Genomic DNA, 10924 nt, shown 5'->3' with positions numbered 1-10924 from the left:
TTTCTCCAAGTCAGTTCAAGCTGTCCAAAGCAAAAATAAATAAAAAAATTAAAACATCCAAAATTCTAAATTACAAGCAATAAAAAATGTTTCTCAAATTATGTTTAAAGTGATTATGAGTAAACTCTTGCTCTGTCTTCACACTCTATACTATAGGGATTTTGAGATTATAATTTGAAGGAGATGTAATTTCTTCCTTTTGAGGAAAAAAAAAAAAAGAACTCTAATTTGTCATTACTGCCAAAGTGGCTGCTCAGGGGAGCTACCTCAGGAAATAAAACTCAGTGTTTGGTGGCCTAATTATTTCTCAACTCTGGTGGCTACAGATGAGATTTTTCAAAAGGTAAAGTGACACAGGCAGAAAATAACTTTTTAGATAATTCACAAATTAAATTTTGAAATATAGACAATGGACTGAGTGTGTTGTCAGCCATTTATTTAGCAATATGATTTGACTGTATCTTTAATGGTTTTCTGCAAAAAGTTCCTGCTCTAAATGCATTAAAACCTTAGCAATACTTTTCAGAAAGGCCAAAAGTTTATAGATAATGTGCCAAAAAAAATATTGTTATAAAATTGCTCTCACTTTAACTAGAGATATTTTTCCCTCCCAGAAGCCCAGGAAATTGCCATCTCTTTCTTTTTTTAAGTTGAAAAAATTGGAAATTTGGGAACTTGAAAATAATTCAAGCAAGAAGACAATGGTGAACAATTTCTCCCAAGATGAAGCTGTGGAGCTCTGTTATGAGCATGTGAATGGATCCTGCATTAAGACCCCTTATTCGCCAGGCCCTCGAGTGATCCTGTATGCAGTCCTGGGTTTGGGGGCTGTACTGGCTGTGTTTGGAAACTCACTGGTCATTGTTGCCATCCTTCACTTCAAACAGCTGCATACACCCACCAACTTCCTGATCGCATCCTTGGCCTGTGCGGACTTCTTGGTGGGAGTGACAGTGATGCCCTTCAGCACAGTGAGGTCTGTGGAGAGCTGCTGGTACTTTGGGGAGAGCTATTGTAAGCTTCACACGTGTTTTGACGCATCTTTCTGTTTTGCCTCTTTATTTCACTTATGCTGTATTTCTATTGATAGATATATTGCTGTCACTGATCCTCTGACCTATCCAACCAAGTTCACGGTGTCAGTTTCAGCAATATGCATTGTTCTCTGTTGGTTCTTTTCAGTCACATATAGTTTTTCTATCTTTTATACTGGAGCCAATGAAGAAGGAATTGAGGAGTTAGTAGTTGCTCTCACCTGTGTAGGAGGCTGTCAGGCTCCATTGAATCAAAATTGGGTTCTGCTTTGTTTTCTTCTATTCTTTCTACCCACTGTTGCCATGGTGTTTATATATGGTAAGATATTTTTGGTGGCTAAGCATCAGGCTAGGAAGATAGAAAGTACAGGTAGCCAAGTTCAATCATCCTCAGAGAGTTACAAGGAGAGAGTAGCGAGAAGAGAAAGAAAGGCTGCTAAAACATTGGGGATCGCTGTGGCAGCCTTTCTTATCTCTTGGCTACCATACATCATTGATGCTGTGATTGATGCTTATATGAATTTCATAACTCCCCCTTATGTTTATGAGATACTAATGTGGTGTGTTTATTATAATTCAGCTATGAATCCCTTGATATATGCTTTTTTTTACCCCTGGTTTAGGAAAGCGATAAAACTTATTGTAAGTGGCAGAGTCTTAAGGAGTGATTCATCAACAACTAACTTATTTTCTGGAGAAGCAGATATAGATTGAAAAGATCACCACAGGGATTTCGAAGATAACTAAGATCAAGTGCAAAAATAAATACTTGGATTTTGAGAGGCAAGTGTAATTATTGACCAAGTAGGAGGGTCTTACATTTGACAGTTGTTCTAAGATGTTTGTCGTCTTCAAGTAGAATTTAGTGACAGATGAAAAAGATTGTAAGTTTCTTCTAATTTAGTATTTTTAATGGATTACTGACCTTCCACTTTCTTCTCTGAAATTCTTACATGTTTCTTCAAATAGTTTGAAGCATTGCAATACCTCTCCTATGCATGATCAGTGTTCAGTTTTCCAAAATACACAGAGGGGGGAAAAGCTCTTGCTTAACATGAAAGTTAGATTTTCTGGGAAAAAAACTCTTCTTTAAAGCATATAGTGCACAGTAAGTAACAAGTTTATAAATTCTTGAAACATTTTTTATTCTAAAGCGACTTTGTAGTCAGTGCCCAGATAGCTCAGTTGATAGAGCATGAGACTCTTAAAAGGACTTCATGGAGACCTGGAATGTAAAACTTTCTAATAACTGAAGGTCATCTGAAAAGCATTTGTACCCTTGTGTTTTCTGACTTTGGTAGCTCTTCCTCTCATTTTATAGGTACTGCATTCACAAATAACATGTTTAGTGATTACTATGATTGAATATATTATTTTGGAGAACATGATTTATTATTGTAAAATATACATATGAATAAAGAGATGATCTCGGTACTTCATTTTTAGTAATTAGAAGTAAAATCAGAATTGTATTAACAAGGACAATTTAAATTATGATATTTTCACCTTTGAGTTCTTACTTTGAACTAGACACTGTATTTGGCATTGGAAACATATAAAACCAAGTGATCCAAAAATAAAAGTGGATTGTTTTGAGATAGCAAAAGCTCAAACAGGTATCATTCACTCTAGGAATAGTTTCAGTTCTCTTACCAGATATATATCTCCCAATCAACAAGAATTTTAATTCATTTTGTTGAGAAACATATATTTCATGTTTCAAGATGCAGGAAATTTTTGAAAAAGAAAACTAACAATCCAATGATTTTCCTTCTCAAATCTTTGAATCACTGGCTCAAATTTTACGTCTTTGCATCGTTGCCTTAAATCTTTGTTTAATAGGTGATTTTCACAGACCATTCTGTAACAAGCTTAATTTATGAAATGAGAAGAAAAAGTAACTAAGTAAATACTTCTACAAACATTTTATGCTATATATTTTATAGATGAATCAGATTGTAAATACTTTATACAAGATCACACTGTTTCATACTTGTTCACTAATATATTTTAAGTGGAGCTGAGAATATTTTGGAGAAAAAAAGTCAAAAGCAAAATAGGATAAAAGATGGAAATTTTCATAGCAGAATGCCTGTTGTGGTCGAAGCATAACATCCAGGAACAGGTGTAATGACCACTTTGAAATGATCACAGAATTTTAATCTCAGTTCATAAGAAGCCCCTCAAAGCTTTTGTCCCCTTGAGTCATAAGAAGCCCTTCAAAGCTTCTGTCCCCTTTAATGTCTTTGAAAGATACCTGTTCCTTTTGTCAATATAAATAAAAACTTACATTGGCACTTATAAGTAATAGGGAAAGTAACTTGAAGAAATTTAAACATATATAGTCTTCTGCTCACCTGTATTATGTGGAATATAATCTTTAGATGAACTGACTGAAGAATAAATCCTGACCAGTGATGTTTTCAGGATCATATCAGCATCAGTTATCAGTGAATACATTTCTCCAGCCTAGAATTTCTTGATTATTTTTGTATTGTTCTTGTAGCCACTCATAAAGGAAGTAAGTCGTTTTTAATTTTTTTATTGGTGCATAATATTGATACATAGTACTGGGATTTATTGTGACATATTCACACATGCACAAAACATAATTTGATCAGTTTCAGTCTCTAGTATTTTACCTTGTTCTTCCCTCCTCTCTCTCCTTGATCTTCCTCCTCTACCCTATTAGGCTCCTTTATAATTTCATGAGATTTTTTTTTTCCTTTTGTCACTCTAGCTTCTACATATGAGATAAAAATAAGACCCTTGACTTTGCAGCCTGGGCTGTTTAGCTTAACAGGATTCTCTCCAGTTCCATCATTTTCCCTGTAAAAAAAAACCCACATAATTTTGTTCTTCTTCGTGGCTTAATAATACTTCATTATGCATATATACCATGTTTTCTCTATCCCATTCATCTGTTGATGGACACTTAGGTTGGTTCTATAACTTGATGATTGTGAGTTGCTCTCATATAAACATTGGTATGCAAGTATTGCTGTAGTATGTTAGTTTTAATTATAAAAGGAAGTCTTTTGTCAAAAGTTCTTGTCTGTTTTCCTCAAAATGGACTGGACTATTGGTACAGCACCACTCCTCTCTTTTGTACCTCATTTATTCACACAAATGAACTGTAAACATCTTTGCCAGTCGCATACCAAGATCCTGCATAGCCATGGACACACTGAAGATAGAAAGCAACTTCACTCTGCAAGACTCTGCAAAATAACATCTGACCTGAGGTCATTAATCCCCTTATGCCCGGGGTTTAGCTATAGAGATGCTGTGCCTCTCACATATATGTACTATTATTAAAAATACAAGATTGTTGTGATTAATAAAAGAGAAATCTATTTAAAGCCTTTCTTTACTCATAATAGTTTTTGTTCATGTGTGTTTTCTCAATTAGGTAATAAAAGAACAACTACTACATCATGTGGAAATCTGTGTATAATTACTATGGCTTACCTCAGTTTCAGTCAGGATTAGGATAACTTACCCAATTATTTTGTGGTAGGGCTGTGAATACACCATCAATGACAATTTATAAGACAGAATAGGGGGCTGGGAGTTTAGCTCCGTGGTGGAGTGTTTGCTTGGCATGTGTGAGGCCCTTGGTGCCAACCCAGCATAGTGAAAAACAAAAACAAAAACTATACCATAGACCATCACTAACTTTGAGGTTCTCTCAGAGAGCTTCCAAGGTGGTTGGGCATTACTATTTTTTGTTTGTTTGTTTCAAAATATCATTATTTTTGTTGGTGCATTATAATTATGCTTCACAGTGGGATTTGTCATTACAAATTTGTACACACGATTTAACAATATAAATTTGTTACTTTTGTTTCTCAGTAGCACTCCTGATTGGGTATTATTATATTAGAGTTCATTATTACTGATGACCTAACTGGATTGATGAGTTCAGGATGTTTTCACAGCTTGTCAAGATACTGTACTTGTTTTTATTTAGCTATCATGCTTTTGACTTATATCTCATTCTTCATTGTTGACCCACTGCAGCCCATTTAAAGGTCAGTCTTAAAGAATGACATTTCAGCTTTGCATTTGTATTCAAAAAAGCAGAGACACATTAGTAATATTAATTTAAAGATCAAATTATTTGACATGAGCATTAAATGAAACCTTCATGTCCTTGGGTGCCTAGAAAATGTGTTCTTTTACAACACTTTTTCCTTTTATTTTTATGATTCATTATGAAATAAATTTCATTGTGTATATTTGAAGTTGATGAGGTAACGATATGGGATATGTAAGCATAGTGAAATTGTTACTGAAGTGAAGTTAATTGTGTTACATAGCTACTTTGTTGTTACAAGAACCGCTAAAATGTGCCAATGTTAATAGAAGTCGCTAATATAATAGAATTCAATGAATGGTACTCCTCATGCACACTAGATCTCTTGCCTTGTTTATACTATGATTTTGCTTTTTTGCATCCTTTGACCTACATTTCCTCATTACTTTCCCTCTCCATTTACTAAATTCAAAAATTAACTAACAATTTTGAAACATGTTCACCTATAAACAGATACACTTCTGTACTTTCTAAAACATAATTTGAGGTTGACTGAAAATAATGTATTTTTTATTCTCACAAAGTCTTTGTTCATTATTTCAATACCTAGCACCGTGCCTTGCACTTTTTAAGTCTATAAGGATATTTTTAAATTAAATTAAGGATCACTTCTTTATTTTCACCTGTCAAATAAAGGTCTATTAGTCTTTTACATTTAAAATACTCTACTAATTTATTCTTTATTTGGTTTTCTCCAAAGTATAAAATGTTTAGTAGTCAGTATTTGGAGAAAGCCCAGCTTTAGCTTACTCATAGCTTTTGTCTAATGTAATTTTTTACTTACTAAGAAAAAGTGTTAGATCACATAAACATTTTTTAATGTTGGGTCTCCTTATTTGAAGTGTCAATACATAAGTGAGCCCTCAGAGATTTACTGTGAGGATTATACCTGGCAAGTTTATTTTTGAAAAGCAACACCTTCTTTTATCTGCAAGGGCTGTGCACGATGGAAAGTTCCAGAGTGATCATCCAAAAGCAGGCTACCAGGATTTGAGTCCCACCTCCACCATCCACTAGCTTCCACCTTAGAAAGTTACTTACCCTATGTGTATTTGAGTTGCTCACCCATAAGATGGAGATGATAATGGAAAATTCTCTTTGAGATTTTAATGTAACAATGACCATAATACAAAATGACACCATAAAATATGAAGACCGAAGTACCAATAAACAAAACACTACTACATATTCCTTGTTTCATGTCTTATAGATATTCTCAATGAAAAGACTTTTATAAGAATATTTTATTCAAGAAACTTTCAAAGCATACCTTTGTTATAATTGAATTTCAGAAATCACATAATTCTGTTAGCCAAACACACAATTTTAGTATTGTACACATCACTGGAGAGTATATTCTTTTATAATAAGAAATCAGAGCTAAGGAGAAACCACAGGGTTCTGTTGAAAGAGATTTTTGACTGATTCAGACAGTGATATGAGTTCAAAGGTAAATCCTTCATAGGGAATTGATAAATACATCTCCATGAGACATAGCATAAATCCAAATATACATAGTAATGTTAATATATATCTATACTTATAAAAGGATATTTGTATAAGATGCCAAAATTATGTTCCTATTATGTTGGTTCTTAGAATTAGCATCTTGTTTTTCTTATTGTTAATATTAATCAAGGTAATTATTTATTAATATCTTTACTATTTACAGTACTGGGGATTGAAGCTGGTGGCTCTTTACCACCAAGCTTATTTTTTATTTGAATCAGGATCTTGCTAAATTATTGAGGCTGGCCTTGAACTTGCAATATTCCTTCCTGAGCCTCCCAAAATCGTTGGGATTATAGGCATGCAACTACACACTCAACTTAGTTAAAGTGATTAATAATGAGGAGTTAAATTTTGAAGAGATTCCATGTACTAAATTTTGGAGCTGAGATATAGAGATCTATGTCTATCCTCAAAATGAATGTTTTTACTAACATTGTGAAACAGTTAGAAAAACCAGTACTTCCAGAAAGAAGAAGTCATAAACTATTTTCCCAAACATTACATAGGAGTTGACATTTATACCTTATTCTGTTTAAACACCACACACACACACACACACAAACACTTACACACTCACGTATACCACACACATGCACACGCAAGTCTAATGCCACAGGGCAATATTTCATCATTTCCTAATGACAATACTAAGCTAAGCATTATAACCCATATCAAAGATAAGAAGAATACTACAAAGAAACTATTAGAGCTAATAAATGAATTCAGCAAAGTGGCAGGCTATAAAATCAACATGCATAAATCAAAGGCATTCCTGTATATCAGCGACAAATCCTCTGAAATGGAAATGAGGACAACCACTCCATTCACAATATCCTCAAAAAAAAATAAAATACTTGGGAATCAACCTAACAAAAGAGGTGAAAGACTTATACAATGAAAACTACAGAACCGTAAAGAGAGAAATAGAAGAAGATCTTAGAAGATGGAAAAATATACCCTGTTCATGGATAGGCAGAACTAACATCATCAAAATGGCGATATTACCAAAAGTTCTCTATAGGTTTAATGCAATCCCAATCAAAATCCCAACGGCATTTCTTGTAGAAATAGAGAAAGCAATCATGAAATTCATATGGAAAAATAAAAGACCCAGAATAGCAAAAACAATGCTAAGCAGGAAGTGTGAATCAGGCGGTATAGCGATACCAGACTTCAAACTATACTACAGAGCAATAGTAACAAAAACAGCATGGTACTGGTACCAAAACAGGCGGGTGGACCAATGGTACAGAATAGAGGACACAGAAACCAATCCACAAAACTACAACTATCTTATATTTGATAAAGGGGCTAAAAGCATGCAATGGAGGAAGGATAGCATCTTCAACAAATGGTGCTGGGAAAACTGGAAATCCATATGCAACAAAATGAAACTGAATCCCTTTCTCTTGCCATGTACAAAAGTTAATTCAAAATGGATCAAGGAGCTTGATATCAAATCAGAGACACGGCGTCTGATAGAAGAAAAAGTTGGCTACGATCTACATACTGTGGGGTTGGGCTCCAAATTCCTCAATAGGACACCATAGCACAAAAGTTAATAACTAGAATCAACAAATGGGACTTACTCAAACTAAAAAGTTTTTTTTTTCTCAGCAAAAGAAACAATAAGAGAGGTAAATAGGGAGCCTACATCCTGGGAACAAATTTTACTCCTCACACTTCAGATAGAGCCTTAATATCTAGAGTATACAAAGAACTCAAAAAATTAGACAATAAGAGAACAAACAACCCAATCAACAAATGGGCCAAGGACCTGAACAGACACTTCTCAGAGGGGGACATACAATCAATCAACAAGTACATGAAAAAATGCTCACCATCTCTAGCAGTCAGAGAAATGCAAATCAAAACCACCCTAAGATACCATCTCACTCCAGTAAGATTGGCAGCCATTATGAAGTCAAACACCAAGTGCTGGCGAGGATGTGGGGAAAAGGGTACACTTGTACATTGCTGGTGGGACTGCAAATTGGTGCAGCCAATTTGGAAAGCAGTATGGAGATTTCTTGGAAACCTGGGAATGGAACCACCATTTGACCCAGCTATTCCCCTTCTCGGTCTATTCCCTAAAGACCTAAAAAGAGCATGCTACAGGGACACTGCTACATCGATGTTCATAGCAGCACAATTCACAATAGCAAGACTGTGGAACCAACCTAGATGCCCTTCAATAGATGAATGGATAAAAAAAAAATGTGGCATTTATACACAATGGAGTATTACTCTGCATTAAAAAATGACAAAATCATAGAATTTGCAGGGAAATGGATGGCATTAGAGCAGATTATGCTAAGTGAAGCTAGCCAATCCCTAAAAAACAAATGCCAAATGTCTTCTTTGATATAAGGAGAGTAACTAAGAACAGAGTAGGGACGAAGAGCATGAGAAGAAGATTAACATTAAACTGGGATGAGAGGTGGGAGGGAAAGGGAGAGAGAAGGGAAATTGCATGGAAATGGAAGGAGACCCTCAGGGTTATACAAAATTTCATACAAGAGGAAGTGAGGGGAAAGGGGAAAATAATACAAGGGGGAGAAATGAATGACAGTAGAGGGGGTAGAGAGAGAAGATGGGAGGGGAGGGAAGGGGAGGGGGGATAGTAGAGGATAGGAAAGGCAGCAGAATACAACAGACACTAGTATGGCAATATGTAAATCAATGGATGTGTAACTGATGTGATTCTGCAATTTGTATACGGGGTAAAAATGGGAGTTCATAACCCACTTGAATCAAGGTGTGAAATATGATATATCAAGAACTATGTAATGTTTTGAACAACCAACAATAAAAAATTAAAAAAAAAAGAATAAATGACTGACACACACAACCACCAGATTGTCAAAAACAGACACAAAAGAGCATGTAGACTGCAGAGTTCCATTTTTATGCAATTCAATACCAGGCAAAACTAATGTATAATGAGAGATTTCATGATAGAATTATCTCTGGGCTGGGGCTGCTGAGTTCCATAGGGAACTTTCTAGAAATGTAAAAATATTCTATATCTTGTGTGGTGGTCACAAGGATCTATACAGTTGTGAAAATTCATTGATCTGTAAACTCAAGATTTTTACATTTTATCATATCCATTACGCCTCAATGAAAACAATGTTAAAAATGTTTATTGCATATATCATTTCATATTCTTGACTTCATATACTTTTCAGAAAAAAAAAAGATGCTAGGCCCAAAATACTCACTGTAGGATTTTGCTGCGTGTCACATTAAATGTACAAATTAACCTGAGTAGAATTGATAACATACTAAGCCTGAGTCATCCTAATAGAAACATAGTATGTCTTTATTTCTTTATTTTTATTGACTCCCTCTTTCACGCGCGTGCTGTTTTTCCTTAACTAATTAAAAAAATCACTTTTGTGGAAATTTTAATTATATATTTTTCTATCATACTTTCCAATTAGTTGTTTCTCATATATGGGAAAAATAATTTGGTGATTTTAGCTAGACTTCTTTATTTCTATTATACTTTTTCTCTATAGGGCATTTTGTTTTCATTCTTGTTTGTATTCACTGAAAATAAAATTAGGATATTAGTGCCTTAAAAAAAAAAGAATATATAAGGTCCCAATAATGATTCACGCTAGTGAAGCGGGCCAACCACACTTGGGAGTCCTCTGCCTGCCCATTCTCTACTTTCTACTCCCCTACCTTCCAGGTCATGAGAAACCTGTTTGTGCTATATCCTTTCTCACCAGTAATATAAGCTGCTAATTTTCTACATGAATAAAATTAACCAAAACAAAAAGAGAGAAAATATTAGCAATAAAATGTACCATTCTCAGAGGGGTTATCTTCTAAGTTCGTAATGGATAAAAATAGAAGAGAAATTGTAGGAGACATTCAGAAGAGATATAATTTATATGAAGATAAAAAACTGGGAATGATCTTTTAGGAAGGGATGATTTATTCACATGGGACAACTTCCTGTTGCCGTTCATTAATATCACTCAGGAAAAAGCAAAATTCCAGCTCTGTGGAAATTTTCCTCATCTTCACTCTTCCAAGGCCAATGCTCAGCAAGTTTGAAATACAACTGCTGTCTATTTTTGGCTTGCACACACAGAATGAGACAGCCCATCTGAAAACAAAGCTCTTCAGATATCTGAATTGTGATGGAGGGGCATTGGTGCAGTAGTGGTAGATAACATGACTTCTGGTCTCAAAAAGCTCCTGTGTGTCTCCTAGCCTTGTTCACATTTGGTCTCAGTTGTATCATTTCCATGAGAAGATTCAC

General features: G+C 34.7%; 1 protein-coding gene across 1 annotated transcript; it reads left to right on the top strand.

The window, feature by feature from the left end:
* The first annotated feature begins 701 nt into the window (after positions 1 to 701).
* LOC114095318 (trace amine-associated receptor 9) lies at positions 702 to 1748 on the top strand. The gene has a single exon (XM_027938518.1). It carries the CDS (start codon positions 702 to 704, stop codon positions 1746 to 1748), a length of 1047 nt encoding a protein of 348 aa, XP_027794319.1.
* Positions 1749 to 10924: the final 9176 nt, after the last annotated feature.

The sequence above is a fragment of the Marmota flaviventris genome, chromosome 6 (genome assembly GCF_047511675.1).
Source record: "Marmota flaviventris isolate mMarFla1 chromosome 6, mMarFla1.hap1, whole genome shotgun sequence".
In the NCBI taxonomy this organism is placed as follows: Eukaryota; Metazoa; Chordata; class Mammalia; order Rodentia; family Sciuridae; genus Marmota; species Marmota flaviventris.
This window is presented reverse-complemented; position numbering and strand designations above follow the sequence as displayed.

What these genes read in the sequence shown, in the direction of transcription:
- LOC114095318 (XM_027938518.1), top strand. Translation starts at nt 702, where the DNA reads ATGGTGAACAATTTCTCCCAAGATGAAGCTGTGGAGCTCTGTTATGAG.